Source organism: Leptonotus elevatus, chromosome 13 (assembly GCF_054856555.1).
Source record: "Leptonotus elevatus isolate MCC_2025b chromosome 13, RoL_Lele_1.0, whole genome shotgun sequence".
Taxonomy (NCBI): Eukaryota; Metazoa; Chordata; class Actinopteri; order Syngnathiformes; family Syngnathidae; genus Leptonotus; species Leptonotus elevatus.
In genome coordinates, this window is record NC_141251.1 from 21438221 (window position 1) to 21462900 (window position 24680).

The window sequence follows — 24680 nt, forward strand, 5'->3', positions numbered from 1 at the left end:
AGTGAGCAAAACTAACTCACCATGTAGTTTTGTGTTTGCCATACACTCCATTACACAAACTTTCTACTACCTATTACAGGCAGACATTCTTTTTCCTTTTAACACATGCTGGTATTTCCTGAGTCATGTCGAGAAGTGCACACCGTCATTGTCATCATCTCCTTGTGGCTTGTTGTTCATTTGGCATCACTAGGCACATGTAGCGAAAACACACTCGCACACCAGGAAGTGATGCTTGTATTGTAACAGACACACATGCAAGCAGAGCAGATTTTCCCTAAATTGCGCTTACAAGCTCTGCTGATGTAAAAATCAATGCAAGGGTCATCGGGTTTCTCCTTCCTGCGTGCAATTTAATCACGGACCTTTAAAAGGCGGCGTTTGAGCTATTGTTTGGTCAATAAGGCCGCTTTTAGCAACATCTTAAAAGCCGGGAGAAAGCGAGCATAGGCTACTTAAAGCGGGAGAGGCCCATCACGGCCTTTTTGGAAGGGAAGAATCAGACTCTTTCAATTTCTTGTGTAGCATTAGGAGACAACACACACATCCTTGCTTCATTATTTGTCCATTACTAAGTGGGTTGACATGTGTGAGACAATGGGGAAAAAAAATGTCCATGTGGATGGAGAAAACAGATCTGATCTGTCTGATCTAAGGCCCAATCTTTTTGTATGTCTGTCAGGTGACTTATATTGATGATGTTCAGTTTTAGGTTAACCCAAGCCATCCCCCAAACTCATCTGAACACACCTTTTTATGGTATGTCCCAATACTTTTGTCCATTTAGTGTACTTGTCTTGTGCTTGGTAAATTACCTATAAAATGGACGTCATAAGAGAGAAGTGGAGCTAGTTTTTTTACATTTCTGTGATCATCTTACGATATAAAAATAAAAGAGGCAAGCGTGACTTCTGGTTTATCAGGATTTGACATCAGCTCCCGGGGAATCCCTCGGCCTGGCTGAGACTAGCAGCCAGACGATAACAATGATTGCTGCAAACCGTGAAAAGGATACGTTAGTCAAGACCTGTGCGAGGACCGCTTAACTGGTCCGGTGAGTATGGTCATCGGGTTCTGTCTTTCGTGTGTGTGTGTGTGTGGTCTTGTTTTTGTTACGTAGTCGGGCCAACATTTCGGGATTTAACAGAGTTGTGGTGCCCACCCGTCCATGTGGGGCCATTTTGCTGGGCCCCACAAGTTTAGACCTCTTTTTCAGGGTCAAGACTTGGTTTTAGAGTTTAGGTTTGAATTGGGTTACGGTTGAGGTTAGGGTAAGGAGGAGGGGTAGGCAATAATTTTTTATGGTTGGAGTTAGGGGAAGGGGCTATGTCAATGAGATGGCCCCACAAAGATAGTAAAACAAACTTGGGAAAAACAAAATGGGCGAGTCTACACCCTCGTGCAATGTTTTGTGAGTGGAACATTAAAATTTCCACTCTCAGAGGACTGTCCGCATTATAAAGGTGGGCCACACAAAGACAGAAAAACAAGAACACACATACACACATCCACTATTAAGTCACATGTGGCGTCCCTCATGAACTTTCATCTCACTCTAGCGTCCTAGAACCTTTAGTCATGTCATTACACTTTGTCCAATATCATCAATCGGTGTAGCGTGTGTGCGTTTGTTATGAATTCCTCTCCTCACTGCTCATAAATCACCTTCATCTTCACGGCATGCCAGCCCGCCGGCTCACAGCCTGCCCATGAAGAGAAGAATATCAATTCATGCACGCGTATTAATAGCAATACTGTCATTTTTCTTGCACTATTAATAACCGCACTGTGTAGCTGTGAGTTATGTTTCCATATTCATCCGGCAATTTCACTGTCGCGGATCATAATGTTTGTCATAGACGAGGTTACAGGGTGTGCTACCTGCAACCTGCAAACCTATAAACACGCACACTCACACACACCCACACGCATAAAAGTGCCCACATTTAACAAGCAGAATGTGGCGAGGTGAGGCGGGGGTCACCTGGCTGGGCCAATGCCAGGCTGTTATTAGTCAGGAAGCCTTGCTGGCTGTGTTTAGACATGTGAGCAATATCTCATACACACACTTACACACTGTTGGATCCTGCTCCTGCTAACAGGAGGCGGAGGATTACGTGCATGTGGTGCGGGGAAACATAAGAAAAGTGTGAAATTTAAAAGGGGCTTTAAAGTGAGAGCTGCTGTGGGGGTCACCTAATCCCACCCAGCCCCACCCACCCCCGTCTCCACATACATACACATGTACTCGCATTTAAAACACACACACCGTGCGCTTCTCTGCATCAGTCCAGCATCCATTAGAAGTGCTGTGAAGCTAATGCGAAACTGGTTTTACAGAGCGGGAAGACAAGTTGGACAACCAAACACACACATACACACACAGGCATATTCACAGACATGCATTTGTGTATAACTGTGTCCATGACAACCAACTTCTTAGAGTGTAAACATGACTCTTGGAAGTAATTTTCCTTTGTAGGAAATACAAACTTAAAGAAATAATTGAAGTAATCCATTTTAGGGTCAAACAGTTTCTACTATGAAACTTTTATATAACAGTCAAGTAAGATGTTAAAGTAATTTAAGCAGCGTTTATATTCAAACATCAAAATAAAACAAAAACACTCAATCTTGACTTAAAAGGCAAATGGGTAATGCAAGGATGATTTTTAGCACATTTAACTGTCATGCAAGTGTAAAAATTAGTTAATCACTAGGGATGGTCGAGAACCGATACCAGTATCAGTATAAGGTCGATACCAGGCCTTATTTCAAGGTGTCAGTACTCGCGACATTGGCTAATAGCAATCAGGCCGCCCAAATGTGGCCGTTTTACGATTAGGAACTAGAAATGAGAAATTAGAAGAATAGAAAATTGCCAGTAGTGTCATGCAATATTAAAGAAGTGGGGAGGATGTTATGTATAAAAAATACTAGTGATATCGGTGACTACTCAAGGTATAAAAAAAAAAAGTGGTATTAAACATCCTTAATCATTGTCATAATAATAATTGTAAATCATATGCTAAATTAAAATTAAAACAATTATCAAAAGCTTGTTTTTAAATGACAGGTGTGTCAAGAAACGGGTTGTGTCAAAAGTTTCTCATTTTTAATTTTTTTAACTGTCTTGCAGGTAAAATGCTGATCACTTTTAATTATACTTGAGGCAATTTCCTGTGATTGAGTGTTCTCCTTTTGGAGTACATGCACGACAAATAAAAAGAAAACTTAGACTGTGGAATTTAATTTTTATGGGAAAAAAATTAATGGAAGGGAAGGGGGAGATGGTGGGACCATACTTTGGGCCTGGGAGAAGGGGTGTGATTGATGTTAGTGTCCGATCTGAGGCCTCTCTTGGGCAGGCAATGATCCAGGAAGGCCTGGCCCCTGCTTCTGGAGCTTCTCTCCACAGATTCTGTTCAATTAGTGAATACAAATGTATTTATTTATTTTGTTATATGAATGTATTTTAATGAATTTTTGTAATTCATCATTTTTTAACATATGGCTTTTGTTTGTGCTTTATTTCTATACTCGAAAATCAAATGAATAGAATGACAAAAAATTGACAAGGTCCGGCTCGTTTGGAATATTCCTGAAAACAAACAGGAAGCTGGAAGGATGAGTGCTATGCCCCACAAATGTCAGCACGTCTTTGCATGACACACACACACACACAAACATGCACGCACGCACGCACGCACGCACGCACGCACTGCTTGATTGCAATTAGGCAAGTGCCCAGCATCGGTCGCCATGGTAATTCCAATAACAAATTCCCAACATTAGGTCATTCACATGTTGTACTGTACATACACACATCATCAGCATGTTAGTCTCATTTTTTATTTTTTTGTGTTGTGTGGATATTTTGTCAACATCACTCACACACACACGCACACACACAAACCCATACAGCAGACATATGTGAGGCAAATGAAGAGAAAAGCAGGTGTAGCCTCAGGTGGTGTTTAGAGATATAAGACTGGGGAGGGGTGGGATTATGGGGTTCAAGGGGTGCTGTAGGTTGGACACCTCAATGTTTAAAAGCACATAAGGCAAGTTGACACAAGCTCAATAACGTGTTTTAAAACAAACAAACATTTTTGTCCCAATTTGCGCGTGCAGTTTTAAAACTATGTTGCTACTAATCTAATTTGCAAATTGCCTCTGTTATGTTGTTAATTAATCTGTCAAACTAAAACAAAAGAAACGTGAGAGCTGTTTATTTGTTTTATGGCCATGTGTGTGCACGTGAGTGCATAAGTGAGTCTCACGGGAGTCTTTGGCCTTGTACTACAATATAATATAGTATTGTTGGCTACGCATCGTAATAATTGGCTTTGTGATACTGTTTGTTACATATCTCAATACTTGAAGGTATGTTGATACGATCCTCTCGTTGGCAAAACATTGTGCTTCTGTCTGTATTATGACACTATCAGTATTGTTGGAAACTTATGGATCTCACTCTGCTTCATCTATCCTTACTTCCTTTCCTTAGTCTTTACTTTGGTCTCTTGAGGTCTCCCTAATTTGTTGGAATTTAGATATTTCTGAGGTTGGTGAAAGATTGTGGTTGGTAACCCGGTGGGTAGTAGGTGCTGGGTTTCACTTTCCTTTCTTTTCTTTCCTTCCTCGGGTCTCCTGACAACCTCACGACTCTAGCTGGATTCTGAAGTATTCGGTTTAGGTGAACGGTATGGTATTTTTAATAGGTTTTAGGTGAATTAATGAGTACACACTCACACGCATGCACACATGCATACACACACACGCACATGCACATGCTCACGCACATACAAAGAAAAGAAAAAGAGAAAAAAAGAAGAAAAAAACGAAAAAAGAGAGAGAGAGCAATGATGATGACATGTCGAATCGGTAAGATTACCGAATGAACAATACTGAGCTTTCTCAGAAAGAAAAAAACGGGGAAAAAAAGGAAACTTATCGTGATACTATTGGTATCATTAAAGTATTGTGATACAGTCGTGTTATTGGCAAAATATCTCAATACTATCAGAATTTGTGGCAAGTATTGATATCAATGGCAACGTATTTTAATTCTATCGGTATCATTAGCAAAGTTTAATTTGATGAACATCATAGGCAAACAGTACTATTGGTGCAAAGTATCTCAATATTTAAAAATACTGTGTTACTCTTGGTATCATTTGGCAAGTATCGCAATGCTATCGGCATTGGTGCAAAGCATCATAATACTACCAGTATCACAATATTGTGATACTCTGAGTATCTGTGGAAACTATTGAAATTGTTGACAAGATATTGTGATTTATTTTCTGTATTATTGAAAAAATATATTTCTGTCTGTCGTAGGCAAAGTATTGTGATATCTTTGGTGCAAAGTATCATGATACTATCTCTAGCATTGGTAAAGTGTTGCGACATTATCAGAATGAATGATACTAAACTCTCAGTATTGTAGGAGTGTTGCATTACAATATTTGTGATAAACTGTGGCAATGTATCGTGACTATTGGTGGCAATTTTTTTAATCTTTCAGCATCTTGGTGAAAATATCGTGATACTTTTGAGTGGTATCATATATCATGCGTATGAAAAGAAAGTAAACTTTCTGTTTACCTTGTTATGTGCCTGAGAATTATATTATTATACAAGTGCAAACAAAAGCCTTGTGTTTTTCTGTCGATTCATATTTGTCCCTTATAAAGTGTGACAGATGAGCTATTTTCTTACTCTTTGTGTGTACGTGTACATGCGTGTGCGTGTATCAATTCTGCTACTAAATCCTGTCATGTGAAAGTGCTATTATGCGAATAAATCATCTTTTTTTTCCCAGTAAAAGTTTAACCAGTTAGTTTGTGTGTATAATGTGTGTGTGTGTGAGCAGGAAACACATGTGGGCGAGGCGTTAATTACGGTTTGAGGAGCAAACAATGGATGTCATCCACGCACTGACAAGCTGACGATAAGCGGCCATGCGAATCCTCGCCTTTTCCTTTTTACTCTCTTAAATCACCTTGAGTGGCAGCCGGCGGGAGCGTGTGCGTGGTGGCGGCCAGTTATTTCCAGCTCGCCCAGATTTTGAATATGCATCGTGCACCTCTGTTGGCGTGTGCCCAAATAGGCCAAAATAAGTCCTACTTAGTTGTGTGTGTGTGGTTATGTGCACCATTCTCCTAATGTAATATTGCTAGTTAGCTCAGTGTGTGCGTGTGTTTTTGTACGGTGAATTTAAATGAGCGAGCTTGCCGCGTAACCTTTTGTATCTCCAATCTGCATTTTTCCACCAGCTCGTTATTAAATTACCTCCCGATCAGTCACAGCGGTGAGGCAGCTGATGAAAAAGACAATTTCTTGCTTTTAATTGGCCATTTCACGTGCGCCACACGTACACCTGTGTGCGCGTGTGAGTGTGTTATATAGTTTGTGTGTGATGTCATGAGAATAGGACATTAGCTTGGCATGGTCATACTCCACGTGTCTTTGCAGACCAGACATAAGAAGTAGTTACAAAAGTCAAACACAATCCGATTTGTTTAAATTCCAAAGTATTTTTTTCTCCCCAACACAAGTAATGGAAAACTAATTAAAAAAAAACGTTTTGTAAACTAAAAATACTTGCTGATTTGATGAAAGTGTTTGTGCCCCTTGTGCTGACACTGGAATATAAAGTATACTCCCAGTTCTCCCAGTAAGTTGCAATAATAGTAGTCATTCTTCACAGAGGATAAAGAATATATGCATATATGAGTATTGTTATATGTGTGTGTATTGCTCCACTGCTTGTGTTCAAATATCCATTGCATAAAGGGTTATAACACCGGACGCTAATACTCTTTGTTAGCCCCTCGGTGGAGTTTCCTGTTATGTATTAGCATTAAGCGTTTATTAAGCTAATGTTGTTGTTTTAACCACACGTGTGTCTTTGTTTATTTTTTGTAAATTTCAACTGGACGTTAAATTAAACAATCTGTGGACTCTGTTCCGGAACAAAAAAGGCAAAAGACACTTGTGGAGTTATGCTGACGTATACGCCTCGAAACACAGCTTTGAGGCGTATCTTTCCGCCGCCACCCGAAAATATTGGTCCTCCTCCAAGTTGTACACACTTTGAAGGCCTTGAAACATTGAGGTCTCTCTGTATTCTGGAGGCCCATCAACAAAGACCGCGTAGCGTCCTCAGTTGTGGCGCAACACATGGATGGCATGTGTGTGTGTGTGTGTGTGTGTGTGCGTGTGCGGGTGTGTGTAGGTGTGTGTGTGGGGGGGGGGGGGGTGTTGTGTGCGTGCGTGCGTGCATGCGTGCGTGCGTGTCCCTGCTGGGACTCCCAGGCGCTTGGCTCCCACGACGAGGCTATGGGTCTTCATTTTTATATGAGGTCACTTCATGTGTGTGTGTCACCCCCTCTCGCCCTGTTTTGGGCCAAAATAGCCCGACTATTGTGGCTGCAGTTGAATAGTGAGCCTCCTTGTGTTGCGTTGGGGGAGGCCGTAAACACTGGGCATGTACGGTGGCTCGGGGGTCGTGCAAAGGTGAAGGAGCTCGCCGTTTACTCCTCGTCTTCTCATTCGGCTCGGCTTGTTAACGCTGGCAGTGAGAACGCCTGCTTTCCTTTTCTCTCTCTCCTTCTTTCCATTCTCCCTCTTGTTCCCCCGGCTGCTATTATGAGAGGCATTTTCTCCTTTGTTCCAGGCACTATGGTGCATCTGGCCTCAGATACAGGCACGTCGGGGACAGGAAGCTGGCGGGAGAAGGGAGGAGGGAGTTGGGGTAGGGGGGTGGGGGTGGTGGGGGTGGTGGCGGGGAGGTTTGGGAGGGCGGCTGTCCAGTATGGGTCGAAACTGGACTGACACTTTCCACCAGAGAAGGGAGGCATGATAAGGAGTGATAAAACAGGCAGAGCAAGCAAATACATGAATGGGGGAAGGAGACGTGACATTCAACAATTTTCTCTATGAAGTTTTGTACGTACAGCAGGAAGAGTGCACATTTTAAAAACATAGATTATCTATCTGTCTGTCTGTCTGTCTTTTGGCGTCATTGGCAAAGTATCATGATGCTTTTGGCAATGGTGACAAAATATTGTTAGGCTATCAGACTATCATGATGCTATCTGTATTGTAGGTAAAGTATTGTGATACCATTTGTAACGCTGGCAAAAGTATCATCAACTATTAAAATATTATTTTACTTTCAGAATTGTTGATAAAATATCATGATGTATCATTGGTCAAGTATCACAATACTGTGGATATTTCACTGTATCATGATTTTGGTATAATTGGTGTATCATTGGTATGGTTGGTGCCCTGCAATTGCTTGGCAACCAGTTCAGGGTGTACCCCGCCTACTGCCCGAAGCCAGCTGGGATAGGCTCCAGCGCCCCCCGCAACCCTTGTTGAGGACAAGCGGTTAAGAAAATGGATGGATGGATGGTATGGTTGGTAGAAAATTTAGTGAATATTATTTCTATTAAATGCAACATGTGTCATGTTTTTTTTTTTTTTACTGTAAGCCGAATATGGTAATGATATCAATATTTTTGATAATATATGGCATGACAGCCATGGCTCAGGGTGTAGAGACGGTCGTTCAGTAACCAGAAGGTCGGCTGTTCGATCCTCGCGCTCCCCAAGTCATGTGTCGTTTTGTCCTTGGGCAAGGCACTTCACACACATTGCCTCCAGTGCTACTCACACTGGTGTATGGAAGGTACGAATGTTTGGTGGTGGTCGGAGGGGCCGTAGGCGCGCACTGGCAGCCACGCTTCTTCCGTCAGCCTGCCCCAGGGCAGCTGTGGCTACTTAAGTAACTTACCGCCACCATAGTGTGACTGTGTGAGTGCTTGCATAATGTATCCATTACAATGTAAAGCATCTTTGAGTGTCTAGAAAAGCGCTATATAAATCCGATACATTATTATTATAATCAATATCACGATAGTGTGATAATGGTTGCAAATTACAATGATGCTATATCCATAGTAGGTGAAGTATCATAATATTTTCAGGAACTGTTAGCAAAATATTGTGATGATATTGACATTACAGGAAAACAATTGCGATTATATTAGTATCATTAACAATGTATCATGACAGTATGATTTATTTGGTAACGATATGTGATATCACTATCATTGGTAAAGTAATGTGATGCTATCAGTATCGCGAGCAAAGTATCACGATACTTTCAAGATTGTTAGCAAAATGTGATTGTACTGGGATTGTTGATACAATATCATGGTAGTATCGTGATCCAGTCAGTATCATTGGTAAAGTATGTTGGCAAATTATTGCGATACTATGTATTGTCTTGAATATATTTAAAATATTTAGAATTATATCAGTTTTGTTGGTGGGTATCATGATACTAGCGGTATTGTGATACTTTTTCACTGATGTCATTGTTTTCTATGGATTTTTTTTAAAGAATTGTAGTAGCTACAAGGAATATGAGGCATAATAAATGCAATTTTCACGTTACTCTCGTAAATGGAGGCAATACTTTTATGTAGTATTGTATGTGCAGTAGTAATGTTGCTCTCTAATATGACTCAGATTTTCTGTCTTGTTTTGTTTGTTTCTGTCACAATCTACTTGGAACAAATACTGGCTTTCTGAGAAGTGTGCCAAAAGCTTCCGTCCCACATCAGCCTGTTTGTGGATGTGATGTAGGAGTACGATGGTGTATTAGGGCCACGCAATTACACCACGCAAATTTGCACGTTTTTTTCCTCTGAATACTGCCCCCGCCCTCTTAAAAAAATATTTTTATATGGGGCCCTAATACGCTGTCGTACAGGAGAGAATATAAAAAGGAGGCTTTAAAATATATTAATGGAGGGGACTTGGGGGGGGGGGGGGGTGAAGGGGGGGATCGGAGGTCAACAGTTAGCTAGCGCTGGCCCGCAGTTGACCTTGTGAAAAAGGGCCTGCAAAAGAGAATAGTTAGAGGAATGCTCCTCAATGCTCCCATATCTCCCCCCGTGAAACAGGCCCCCGTCAGGGAGGGCTGGTGTAGGGCAGGAGGAAAGGGGAAGGAGAGGGTGTTGGTGATAAAACTCCAGACATTCCCTCATTTGATGGTGTTCTGCCATGTCAGTGCATTCTTGCATTCCTCCCGCACTGTCCTCATATCCCCAAAACAGACGCAGAATTCCCTTACATTTTGGTCCAACAAAGTTGAAAAAAGCCCCCAAAGCCAGTTTTATGAAACAACGTGAAATTTTCCCACAAAAAGTTTCAAGAAGCCATGTCTGAAAAGATACAGGAAGTCTGTCATTTTGGTTTAAACCAGCCATTTTGCCTCATTTCATAGGGGCCTTTAAAATATTTTCCTTTTGGAATAGTTTAATAATTCAGCCCCACCAGCTAGTGTGATGTACATAGGTATATGAAATTTGGTAAGTCTGTCTATCATGAGTCGACCCACAAAAAAGTCTCAAAAAGCAAGCAAGATCTGAAAAGACACATGAAGTCTGCCATTTTGGTTCATTCATAACTTTAACAGAACTGAATATTTTGAAAATTCCGCCCCTAAATCCAGTTTAACTTGGCAACGTGAAATTTAGTAGACACATCAATCATAAATAGAACAACAAAAAAAGTCTAAAGTAGCCATGTCCAAAATGACAAGGAAAGTCAGCAATTTTGGTTTAAATTGGTCATTTTATGGTCAAAGATGACATCTCCTACCGAAAGATTTTGAAAATCCGCCCCTAAAATACGTTTCACATAAGCAACATGAAATTTGATAAATGTCTTCATCATATGTAGACCCACAAAAAAAGTCTCAAGAAGCCATGCACAAGAAGACACCAAGTCTACCATTTTGGCTTACAGCCATCATTTAACAATAATTTTGGTAATTTCCGCCGGTCAATGAAAGACAAACTAAATATCTTAAACATTTTTCAGCTTGCTATCAAAGTTGGTAAGTCTGTCTATCATTATTTGGAGGGATGGCCCTTAATCCTTCACTACACATCTCGTGTTTGTTTTTTCTGTGAATTTGCCAACACTTTGTATTCAAAATGAGACATGCCCCTTCAGTAATGTGGGGTCAAACGCGTCCCTTTTGTTTTGTTCCTCTCCTCCTGTTGCTCTCCGGGGCCCGGCCCTTGAAATGCTCCCTTTTGGTGGGGACTTTTGTTTCCTTTACTTTTGGCTAATCCTCCCCTTTTAAGACGTGAAATGCAAGAGGGCAACAGCAGGAACACATAAATCAAGTCCCCAAATCCTTGAGTGGCTGAGCTCTCCTCGGGGTCATCGCACTGGTCAAAGGGTTGATTCACCAGGGGTTGGGTCACAGCAGGTCAGTGTGTGCGTGTTCATGTGTGCGAGTTCGTGCATGCTTGCGCGCTTGCGTGCGTGCGTGCGTGTGTGTGTGTGTGTGTGCGTGTGTGTGTGTGTGTGTGTGTGTGTGTGTGTGTGTGTGTGTGTGTGAGAGAGAGAGGCGCTGGGAATGAACAAACAGATTAAAAAATGAAAGTTTTTACTATAGTTACTATTATATTTGAATATTTTTTATTTATGATGGTATGGCATGTCACATGGTTAAAGGGAAGTTCCTTGTCGTAGTATTTTTTTTTGAATGTCTTTTTGTCCATAAATATACTCACTAAAGTTCACTACAATGTTTGTATTATTATTTTTTATTCACTTTTCAACATTAAAGAAATTTAAGATATTTACATTAATTTATAATAATATTTGTTTTTGTTTATTTTAAATATGTTTCAGTTGTAATATGATAATTTATGGACAATTTAGTGAAATTCAAAAGGCTTTCCTGGGGTTACATTTTTACTTGCAATACAAAAACAAAATAAAAGATGATTTAAAAAAACAAACACATTATTATAGTTCCTAATAATGTGAATGTGATATTATGTGAATATTATAAATGAATGGTCTTCACTGACTGGCTGTGAGACATCTGATGGTTGTCCTGCTTCAATTGAAAGGCTCCAATATGTTAATCCTTGACTCTAGATTAACCCCACTTTACTATCAGTCTATTGGTTGAGCCCCCCTTTCCTAAATTAGTTTTTCCCTTTTCCGCACGCCCTATTGCTTAGGAGCTATAGCGCCACCTGTCGCTTTTGCTTGACAGTACCATTTTTTAACTGTTTCTTACTTACATAGCAATGTGCTTTCATCTTGAGTTACAAGCTTTTCAAGGTTGTTTTAGCAGCTCTTTTAATCTTGATTTCTCTCTTTTTCCCCCTCTTCCTCCTTCCTTCCTCTTCCTCTGCCTCCTCCAGGTTCATCAACGCCAGGAGGAGAATAGTGCAGCCCATGATCGACCAGTCGAACCGTGCAGGCAAGTCTTTTCATGTATCTAGCAAGTTGTTTGGCTTTTTGGCTCCGGACTTCCTTTCTGCACTCTCCCTGCGAGCTTGTCCCCATTTTTTGGGCCCTTTTAGGCAGCGGTTATCCCCCCTTTACACAGCTTAGTTTGGGCTGCTGTAAACTTTATTACCTGTAATAGGGGTGAGAGGTCAGGGCATTATTAGGGGCCGCAGTAAAGTTCAAAGGCATCCAAAGGGGCCGAGATCTTGTTTCTGCTCCAGTTGACCCACTGACGGCCTCAGTGGGAGCTAAGTGGATTTCTATGAGGGCGTCACAATGGGCGAAGCAGTCTCGGGTTGCACTTATTCTCAGAGCGCTCCCGCGTCTGTGCGGACCCCTAATTTATGACGTGCACACTTTGGCTTCTCCAGCCAGGTGTTTGCGTTAAAAATGCAACAATGTCCAAGCATAGCATAACAAAAGAAGTCTTTGGAAAGAAATGTGTACCACAAAACAAAAACAAAATCATCTTGTTGTGTTTATTTGGAATAGCAAGAAGAAGAAAAAGAGTGCAAAAAACGCTAACTAAAGACAACAATAACACCTGTTGGAACCTTGTTGGGCAACCTGAGAATAGATAAAGAAAGAAAAGAGAGTAAAACACAATGACAAAAGACATACTGGCTGCTAATGCACACACACTGTCCACAAAGTCTTTTAATGAACTACTGCATTTTCTTTTTTGAATGGGGGATTATGTAAACTTGTAGTGTGTGTGTGTTGGTCAAAGCTCATTAAAGCCCACCAGGAGCTTAGCGGTGTAAAAAGTCCGTTACAAGACAACGGGAGCTCCTGCTCCCGCTCGTGCGTGCAGCGGTTGGCAGATGAGCCTGCTTCGGCCACTGAGCCTTAATTACAAGCGCTAATTGACCACTCTGCCCCCCCTCCTTCTGCATATATCCTCCCTCCTCCCTTATCTCCTCCATACGCACAAACAGTAAGTCAAGGAGCTCCCTATAATCCAGATGGCCAGCCGATGGGGGGCTTCGTCATGGACGGCCAGCAGCACATGGGAATCAGACCACCTGGTGAGGCTTTTTTGTCGTCTTCCTGTTGCCGCTCACCTGCCTTCGTGCATCATATACAAAACGCCGATTACATGTTCAAGATGGCGCTAGCTGCGACAAAATGGCATGATGTCATCGTGTGATGTTATAACATGGCGACCCAGTTACGCTAATAGCATGATGTCATAGTGTGAAATTGTAGCAAGGCAACACAGTAGCAGTCCACTGCGTCATAGTACATGACGTCCTAGCAATTGTTAAAGTCATAGCTTAAAATTATAGCATTGACGTTGTAGCATAATGTCGTAGCATGGCATCGTAGCATGAGTGTTAGGGATGCAACAGTATCAAAACGTCACAATATAATTATTATCACGATCTTGTGGGGAGGTTGGCGATGTAAAAAAACCTTGCAATATTGTAAGTATGTAGTTCAGAATTCTGTTTGGCTGAAGCAAGCCCCCCAAAAATTTGTTGACGTAGTTGTGCTGCTTTTAATATCGTAACATGACGACGACGATATTGTGGCAATTTTAAAATCACAATATCGACGTTATCCTTACAACCCTATCATAGTAGTGTAACCGCTGTACGGTAAAATGTAGTGGAGCATTTTAGCATAACATCATAAGCATAGCATCATAGTGTAACATTGTAGCATAAAGTCGTAGCTTGGCATTGTAGTATAACTATATAAGATGACATTCTTCAGGATGACAACAATCTAGTGTGATATCATAGCATACGACGTCATACCAAAACATCGCAACGCAACATCATGCTTGCATGCTAGAGTGATGTCATATCATGGGATCATAACATGACGTCATACAGTCGCCAGTCTTCGGGATGGTGCTAAGCAGACAGTTACGTAAATTTAACAACATAGCATGACATGACATCATCGCACAACATTGTCATCACGTTGTAGCGTGACGTCAAAGCACGGCAATACTTTTTTTGTTTGTTTGTTTGCATTGTATCCTATTGACGTGTTTTATTGTGGTGTTCCTCAGGACCAATGAGCGGCATGAGTATGAACATGGGCATGGAAGGTCAGTGGCACTACATGTAGCCCCACCCCCTCCCCGGGGCCGACCAATCGCAACAGCGAGGCGAACGTAAGTCTGCAATCTTATCCTCACATAAGTTTCCATTGTTTGCAGTGTGCTGGCTGTTTTACTTGCACACAAAACATTTATTTGAGGGTTAACTCTGAGATTAGGGTCTGACGAGAGATTATTAATGATTATTTCTGAGATTTCGGGTCCTTGATGTACCCGTCGATGGTACTTTTTGACTATATTTAAGGTACTTTAAGATACTTGAAGTATGTTATCTTAATGCCTTTATTGCACACAAAAGGTGATTTGAAGATGCTGTGAGATTTAGGGCCCTACACAATTTGATTTGGGAATTATTTCTGAAAATGAAGGCCCTTGATTTACTTGTTGATGCTTCTTTGTGGCTGTTTAGGATACTTCAAATGTTTTTTTTGGGGCACATTGCACGTGATTGGAGGATTATTACTGAGATTTGCACTCCTATGAGAGGGGATCCGAGGTTTATTTCAACGATTTATTGTGCTTGATTTACTTATGTTACTACATTTATCAGTTTATTTGAGGATTTCTGAGATTTAGGCTCCAAGATTTACGGTCCTTGATTTACTTATTCATGGTAATGATTTATGCCGTGTACATTTATCACAAGAGGTGATTTGAGGATTTATGAGATTTAGGATCCTACAAGATTCAAGGTTGAGATTTAGGGTCCTTAATGATTTACTTATTGAGACTTTTTGGCTTTACTTAAAATACGTTAAGATATTCTGCTCCTCGGTTTATTTATGAAAACGACTGTAAGATATTGCTGTATGTCTGTCTACAAGTATAAAACTATACATCTATTTAAAGTGTGATGTGAGGATTATTTATGAGATTCCTTGGTTGACTTACTTAAGGAAGTTTTGTAGTTGCTTGTAGGGCTATCACTAACCAATCTTTTTAGAATTGATTATTGTATCAATTATTTTGTTGATTACTCAAGTAATCGCCTCCCTGTTTGGAAACACGGAAAGGGCCAAACATTGGTTCCGGGCATCGCTAATATGGTTTTCAAATGATTTATTAGTGTATTATTTTTTGTGTTGACCAGTTTTTGTGGTTGACTTAAGCAAACTTACCAAAGTAGCCAACTTTTTTTCCCCCAGCCCTGTTTGCATGAACATTCCTTCAAATAAGTGTCATAAATGGTCACACATATTATGACCGCTCTTTCTAACGTTCCCTCACTTTGCAGTTTTTCATAGTAGGTCAATTTTTGCAGTTATTTCTCTCCCTCTCCATCCCTCCCTCTCTCGCTTGTCCTCAGGCCAAATGGACTCCCACGTCATTCCGGGACGTACTGTACAGTATACGCCGCACTGACGCTCGGGTCGTCTCGTGTTTAGAAAACACACGTGAGCATCTGCCAAATATAAAGACATATCAAATGTTTGTGTGCGCACGGATGTATACGTGCATACGTGTGTGTGTTTGTGATAATAGGATTACTGCTGGCACAGGAAGGGGTAACGCAAACTAGTGCAAAAAATGGAGGAGGAGGAGGTAGCCAGCAGGCTATGGAGCTTAGCGGGGCCTAATTGACTTCATCCAAATTAAATATGCCGTCAGCGGAGGTGTGACCAATGGATTTGACTTATTCAGTTTACCAAAATGGACGGCATTAACCCCTATGCCAAGTGTGCCGCTATTTAAAAAAAACAAAGAGGCTCATGGTGATGAGATGTAGTTATGGAAACACTGTGTAGGTTTTGTGTGTGTGTGTGTGTGTGTGTGTGTGTGTGTGTTGGGCGTGTCCAAGCAGCTTCAGCTTCTCTCTCTCTCTCTCTCTCTCTCTCTCTCTCTCTCTCTCTCTTGCTCTCTCTCTCCTGGTCGCTGGTAGCAGCTGCTCGTCTTCCCAGCAGACGTCGCTTTAAACAGCCTCAATTTGCCTGCTCAATCCCATAATTGGGCCACCAGAGGAATCCTGGCCCAGCCAAGACAAGCAAGAAACATGGAGGGAGATGAGGAGGGAGAGTCAATGACGAGGAGGAGGAGGGAAAGATGGAATGGGCCAAAGGGAGGAAGGAAGGAAGGTGGGGGGTGGGGGCTTACAGCTTCATCAGATTCTATTGGTGGCGCCTTTTCTAGGTCAATTAAACGATGAAAGTCTTTTGTGGGCAATTAAATTAATAGCGTATGATGATGGGGGGGGGGGGGGCAAAAAGTTCATTATGTATTCGAAGCATTTTTCATTAGCTTCTTCTGCTTCTTGTTCATTGTAGTCTTCATCGCCACATTGGAGCCAATTAGTGTTGCTTAGTGACGTTCCACTTGGAGCCTCCCACCCCTTGTGAAACAATACACCTGTCAGCAAGTCGGACAAGCCAAGCAGAAGACAACCCCCCGACCCCCCCACCCACACCCCACCCCCTCGCTCTTTGAACGCCGCCGAGGTGACTCACATGTCACCATTGGCCCCGTTTGCCGTCTCCAAAGACACAAGCTCCAGACCCAAATTTGGCTTTCTTATTCTGCAAAATGACATATGGATGATTCATAAAAACGTCTGGCAGGAGCTCACAAACTTCAAGCTTGCACTCCTCAATACGCAAAAAAAAAATTTTTTAAAAGAAAGACAAGTCATTGAGCTTTTTTTTAATAAGTGTTTGAGTGTGTATATATAAGTGTGTGTGTGTCAAAATAATCACGTTATCTCGTTAACTTAAAGTGCCTAAAATTAACGCTCGATTAACAACCACCCGTTATTCGGAAAGCCTCTACTGAAGTGAATTCCAGTCATGACGCAGCAGAAACGTCCACGTCCAAACTACCCAAAAGAAATGCACTAGAGCTAGAACACACAATGTTTAAGGGGCAGATTGTTGGCGTAGAAGAGCCATTTGGACTGTGTAGCACTTCCACCCATTCCCTGCTTTGAAAGAACGCACTCGGTTAGCCGTTAGCAACGAGCTAGCTTGCTCCAGCTCTCTCTCCAAGAGGTGTCCATGGGTACTCTCAAAGCCCAGTGAGAGCTGAATGGACGCCGTCTTGTCAGTTGGAGTGACCCCAAGCCACTTGATCTTTAGATATGAAGCGTGTTTTTATGGAGGTACAAGGTACAAGCTATTGATCGTATGTTTACACTGGTAGGCTTCAAATCTTGAAATAAAAATCGTGACTTCAATGTGTTCAGTTTTCGTGACAACAACATGAGATGAGCTAGCTAGCTAGCACGGAATTACGAGCTATGTTCGTACAATAAATCTTACCTTCATACTAAAACTTCTTTCTTTCTGCCCACTTGAAGTGCTCTGCATATTGAACCATGTTGAAATGCTCACGCCTGGGATGTCATCTTCTTCCAAAATGACACGTAACGCCGTAAACTGGTGTGGCTACTCTGTTTGTTTGGAATTGCGGACTTGTGCATGGGCGTCATTTGAGTTCAACCCACTGTCGTTCGCTCAACCAATGAGGTTGAACTTTAGCCCGCCCAAATCTTCCAGAGCCCGCCCTCTTCTTCTACGAGTACAAATCACGGCGCTCTACAAGTACGAATCAGTTTTGCACCTTTTGTAGCGAGATATATGGTGCAAAACTCACGTGACTGGACAGCAGCAGAAAAACCACTTGTGACTCCTAGTAGCGACTTGTTTGACTACAAGTTGTCATTTCTACAGGTACAAATCACAACTTTTACAAATACAAATTTACACTTTTTGTACAGATACAAAAATAAATTGTACAGGTACAAATCATGACTTTTACAGGTACAAATTTGTTTTTACAGATACAAATTTGTTTTTTACAGGTACACATTTTTTTTACAGATACAAATATTTTTTAACAGGTACACATTTTTTTACAGGTACAAATCACGACTTTTACAGATACAAATTTAGACTTTTTTCTACAGGTACAAAATTTTTTTACAAGTTAGTTTTGCACCATTTGCCTCCATATGTTTTACCCAGCAACCGCACAAAATAGCTCGTAAGGGTTAAAAGTGAAAGAGAGAATGTGTTCGCTTGCAGTAGAGCAGTGTCACAGCGCATCCGAAAAGCGTTCAAGGTCGTGAAAATAAGTCACTATAATACAATTTAGCAGTGATAAATTAAATTATACTAAGTTACTTCTTGTTTAAAATTAGATTTCTCTTAATATGGAAAGAACACGTCAAATGTTTCTGGTTCCTTTGTAGTAAAGTTGTGTCATTTATTTTTGTAGTAAAGTTGTGTCATTTATTTACAATGTGCATCTGTATTGGACTTAACAAAATAAAAGCATTAAACGTTGTGCAAAGGAGTTTATCAGTAATAAATTAAATAACAAAACATATTTGTGGGGACTGGGGTCAAGTTGTATTTTATTGTTTTAAAAATGTGCATAATTTCACAAGTTACTTAATGTTAAAAATTAGTCAGCTCTTAATATAAAACGAAAAATGCACTGAGCTGTCACCATTGTCTTACAAACGCAATTATGCCATGTAGTGATATATATATACACACACATTTATATATACACATATATATCCATCCTTGTTGATTCGGCCCCTGTGGACTCCAACATGGGAAGCCTTAAAGCTCTGTGTATTGATTGGCTTATTTGTGGAAAACCTTATTAACAATTTGTGCTCCTCTGAGCTCTTTATTGGGACGGGACTTACATTGACTTCACGTGCATCGACTATCGCAGTCAGCGTGTTCTTGTTAAGCACGCCGGCCCACGTGCAAAATATGGATTTTTCTTTTATTGCCACATTTACATGCTCTGCTTTGCCACCACGGGTGACCTTTTTTTTTTACAGGAAAACAATCTTAGAGGGGATTTTACAAAATGTGCGGCTTCACAACATCCTTAAATCTCAGTTTTAAAGCTATTATGCCACAAATACAATAAATGTTCATATATTTTCACCACAAGACCAATTTTTCACACTGCCATGCAGTCAAGACCAGTGACCTTCGGAGGGGCAGGTGCTCAAAGTAAAAAAAAAAAGGGGCACATGATAATGTGCCTGGCCTGCACTGTCAACTCACTTGGGGTTCGAACTTCGAAGACATGTCATCGAGCCGCTGTGTGTCGGGCGGGGAGCTGGGGGGGTTGAAAAATTGATAGTAGGTGTGTGTGTGTATGTGTGTATATATGTTCGTGCATGTGAAAAAAAAATCCATTCTTAAATGAAATAATGGCTAAACAATAAATCACACAAGATGAAACTGTTATTTTTCTGCAATGCCACTGCCAATCACCCACAAAAAAACAGTTTTACCATTTGTGCATGAATAATCAATTATGAACAACAAATTTACATAAATAAAAAAGATTTTGTAAAATTTACATACAATTTACATTTTAAACAAGACAAGTAGTGCTATTATGATTTTAATATAGTGCATGTAGCGTAAAAAAATCATATTTTACATTTAGCTTGACTCAGGTAAGAGCAAATTATTACTATTTGTCTGTATGGTTTTTGAAAATCTTTAGTTATTGCAACTGTACTCAACAATTAACTGCCACATCTAGGCACATCTGTTCTTTTGAAAACACTGTGATTATATTTTATTTGAATCTACGATGTCCCGCTAATTTCTGAAAACACTGCTACCTATTTCTTAGGACCACACTCTGGCCGCAAACCCCACAAATGTAAAAAACAAACCCGAGTTGTTGGTTATAATAAAAACAAAGATCATGTAGCAATTTCCACAGATACTTATACAAACTCCTAACGCTTGTCAGCCGTGTGAAAGTACAAGAAAACATGTAACTAGTGTTTACATGATTAGCATCAATTCTATGTCTGCCTCGTAAGATCCGCCTGCCTTGTTGAGTTGGAGATCTGACTTCAGGAAGAGGGTTGATTAAAATTCAGAGGTACAAATTCCGACAATTTCTGTGTACCTTAAACACATCAATAGTTCTAGCAGATAGGGGAGAGGAACATTTGCTTTACCGGACATTTTTGCTGTGGCGAAAGTGGATGGGAAGGATCGTGGTCTTTATTAAACTGAGGGGAAAAAATTTTACACAAAAAACTGAACTTTTTTTCCACAAGAATACAACTTTATTATTCTCCTAAACTCTGAAATAAAAGTTTTGGTAAGATTGCTGCATTTTTACTTTACCTACAAATACTTTGTTCTCAAAAAACACATCTTGTGTGCATGTTCTCAACATTCTTGTAGTATTTCATTTTTAATAAATTAGCTACTTTTTTTGTAATTTTATATATATATTTAAAAAAAATAGCAACTTAATTCCAATAAGATTCTTATTTTTTTAATGGAAATAAACCTATATTCTCCCAAAAATTAGGACTACACTAATATTGTAACTATTTAACCCCCCCCCCCCCCCCCCCAAACACACACACATCAAATCTTCATAGGATGACAACTTTTCCTCATGTACTTCTCACAAAAATGTCTATGTTGTCAAATAAAATAAAATAAAATACTACTTTATTCTTGTAAAATTACCTCTTTATTTTGGTGAAAAACATGAACTTCTGTTTCCCCAAAAATACAACTTCTTTCCCTTGAAAAATAGTACTTTCATTCTCATATTATTACTGTTTTTTTCTGGAGAAAAATATGAACGTGAACAAGGAAGTGATGAAATGCAATACATCCACACAGGCGAATGGTTGAACTGATGTAGGAGGGTGGCGTTTGGGAGCGGAGCTCGTTTATCACATCAAGTGGATCGTGTGTGTTTGCTCGCTAAACTAGCTCCTACTGCTAAAGTAGCATTAATGACGTCGCCGGATTAGCTTGGAAAAGAAACCGCTCTGAAACTTCCCAGCAGCAAGAGTGTGTGCAAAGCTTCACGTCATCCGCTATCTGCTTTCAGCTGACTTATCACATTGCCAACATCTTCCTGGAAATCTGAGGTCAAATTTCATTGGGATCATGTGCAAAGCACCCTTGCGTCACTGGCAGCCCTCAAAACTAGACCAGCCCACGGAAGTTGATTTTGTATACTTAATTAAATAAATGCTTTAAAAGACTTTAATCATAGGTTTTGGGGGGAAATCATATTTTTTACTCTTGGTGATAACTTCAGTTCTGTTACCAGCTTCTTCCATTTGCGTGCAGCATAACAGATAAATGATGCTGCACCATGTTTGCTTTGATGCATGGCTCTATTTCCTGATAGGCCACAAGGATCACGATGATGAGGATTATTGACCGTGTGTTTTGGTGTGTGTGTTCAGGACCGCAGGGCACAGCAGGAAGTCCCCTGTCACGCAGAGGCGTCCGTACGGATTGAAGGGGACGGGATCCCCTCCGTCCCGACCGCAATGCCGACCATCTTCCTTCCTGCGCACTTCCGACACCCCTTCCACTTGTTTATTATCACCCAGCGGCCCGTCTTTGAGGCTCCAAGACGAGCCCAACTGCCCTCCCCCAAGTCCGGGCAGACCAGCCCCGTGCCCCGGTTTGCGTCCGCCGCCCACTTCCGGACTCTTTTGAGACTTCCTACGACGCTCCTGGAAAAACTCTTTGCTGGACGAGCAGGACGACGGCTGGAGACGGGCGCCAGGACAGGCCAATGTCTGTAAATCTTACAGGGCACTTGAGAAACCAAAAAAAGAAGGTGCCCAGTTAAAAAGAGAAAAAAAGTGAAAAATCAAGAGAAATGCGGCCGAAGGAAAGACGCGGAAAGTATAAAAAGAAAAGTATATGCTGGTTGTTTGGGAAGCAAGTGAGAGGAAATAAACTGTCAAGTGGTGTCAAACCATGCTGGACTCTCACAACAACTATTGTAAATGCTATTGTATTGTTCTGCATATTATGTTGTTTCTAATAGAGTTTAAAAAAAAAAGCCTCAACTCTTCTTTTTTTTTTCCTTCCACTTTCTACACACACGTGGATTGCTATTAGGGATGTGCATCTTCCCGATAAAACACAATTTGATAAAAATGCATAGCAGTACAAGTGATACAAATCTACACCATATGTTGTCCAAAGAACTTAATCTAGCCTCATATTCACTTTTTTGAAAACATATTGGAGCGTACCAACACTGCAGCCAACATGCTAACGTAGCTGCGTCAAACAACGGAAAGGTTTTCCTTTTTACTTTAAAATAACTTACTTCAACCTCCACAATCCCTTGCTGTACACTGGCCAGGGGTGTGGGTATTTTTTTGCCTTTGGTAAAGTTTTAAATCTATCTGTGTCACCCATCCATGTCATATCTGTTGTACCAGCTAAGCTACAGTGAGAGGGTTCGCCTCTACGATCCTGCCTCCAAGTTTGCAAACTCCTTCATGCTAGGAAAGGCCAACAGTGAAGTACGGCTGTTGATACACTGCATAGGTGACATTTATTGACTAATTGCATAACGGTTTAATAAAAAGTAGTGCTTCACACAATGCTGTGCCTCCCCCCCCCCCCCCCCCCCCCCACACACACATGTATTACGTCACACATGTTGTAATCTGATTGGGCATCCGTGTGTAAAGGCCATTTCGCATCTCAATTCAACTCACCACTGATTTATGCACACATACACACACACACACACACACGCACACATGTATATACAGTGTATATACAGTGTATATATGTATATATGTATATATGTATATATGTATATATATATATATATATATATATACATATATATATATATATATATATATATATATATATAGAGAGAGAGAGAGAGAGAGAGAGAGAGAGAGAGAGAGAGAGAGAGAGTGGGGGGGGTGCGTGTGGGGGTGTGTGTGAGTGAGTGAGTGTGTGAGTTTCAGTGTGAGTGAATGAGAGAGAGAGGCTGAAGCTGCTTGGATATGCCCAACACACACACAAAACCTCCACAGTGTTTCCGTAACTAGAGAGAGATCCTATAAGAAAGCTCATGACGTGACAGTTGCAAATAAAATCCAACTTTTTGTCAAAATTACAATTTTTTTTCTGAATAAAAAAATACGCTTTTTTTCCACTTGAAATAACAAAGAAGAAGAAATCAACAACCACCTTTTTCTCAAAGAAACAGGATTTTTTTTAAAAAGTGTTTTCAAGGGGGTGTTTTCAAAGGGGTTGGGAGTTGTTTCTCAAAAAACTAAAACTTGTTTTTCCATGAATTTCCCCCCCTTTTTTTAATTAGAAAATATTGTTGGAAATTGACTACTTTTTTCTCGGAAAATAATTTCTTTATTCTTGGTGAGCGTGTGTGTGCGTGTGTGTGCGTGCGTGCGTTTCCATCTTCTTACGGAGACATGCTGCACCTTTGGCACATGTTGCCGAACTTCATTGTCATTTTCAAGTACCTGGCTATCCTCCCGCCTTTAAAACGTCTCGGCTACTTTTGATTAGACAAATTCGTTTTAGAATGTCCCAAGAACAGATCGGCAGTGTTCGGCGATGGTTGCGAGCAGAGTTTGAGGCTTGCTTTGGCTGCCTGCTTTGGAGCAGAGAAGGTAAAAGGGGGGAAAGGCCGTTTTGGAGCGCCCCCTGTAGGGAAGCCGCGGGACAGTTTAGGCGCGGAGGAGAAACTCACCCTTTGGACCAGAACTCTCGTCTCAGGAGAACTCAGTCCAATAAATTGAAAATGAAACCCAAAATTCGAAGGATCATGTCATTTTCTAATGTATAAGAAGTGTCCCTTTACAGTAGTATTACGGAATTATCACTAAACTTTACATTCTGAACTAAAGACTCAATCAAATGTAGAAAAAGTGATTTTAATCACCTTGATTACTAATGCATATTTTGTTGCAGTTTGAATTTGTTTATGTAATTATGAATTATTTCAATATTTATCTTTACAGAATTGTATTTTATAAACATGTTTTATGTGTTTAATCGTATTGGTCCGTAAGACTGCAGTGTTTTTATTGCTCTGACGTCATTGTTTTATTTCCTATATTTTCCACTTAATAAATAATGTGCTTTCAAAACAAACATATTTTGCAAACAAATCATTAACAATGGGAATGTGTCTTGGAGGGGGGCGGTAATGCATACGTCACACACACATTGCTGACCTACATTTCAGCGTGGTTGACTTTCAAAGTCGTTTCACTATATGGCTGTCATTTTATTATTTTAAGTCTTTGAAAAAGGGCAACGCACAAGATGTAGGCCTATATTGTTTCATTAAACATACTTTTCTTTTTAGGTGCGCGTGGAGGCAAGGCCCTGTGCATTCCGTGGTCACTTCATTAGGTACACCTGCTCAGTCGAATTTAAAAAGTCTCCCTAATACATGAATGGCCTTTTTGAAAGGGAAGATTAATGACTGCATTAGACTGAACAAT

The 24680-nt window shown here is 40.6% G+C and overlaps 1 protein-coding gene across 1 annotated transcript in view; it reads left to right on the plus strand.

Moving 5' to 3' along the window:
• Positions 1–22244, plus strand: part of meis1b (Meis homeobox 1 b) — a 91297-nt gene extending 69053 nt beyond the window's left edge. The window contains exons 10-13 of the mRNA XM_086092861.1: positions 12261–12319; positions 13287–13376; positions 14372–14476; positions 21627–22244. Coding sequence (XP_085948987.1) covers positions 12261–12319; positions 13287–13376; positions 14372–14430 — 208 coding nt within the window. The 3' untranslated portion in view covers positions 14431–14476; positions 21627–22244. The remainder of the gene's footprint in view (positions 1–12260; positions 12320–13286; positions 13377–14371; positions 14477–21626) is intronic.
• The last annotated feature ends 2436 nt before the right edge of the window (positions 22245–24680 follow it).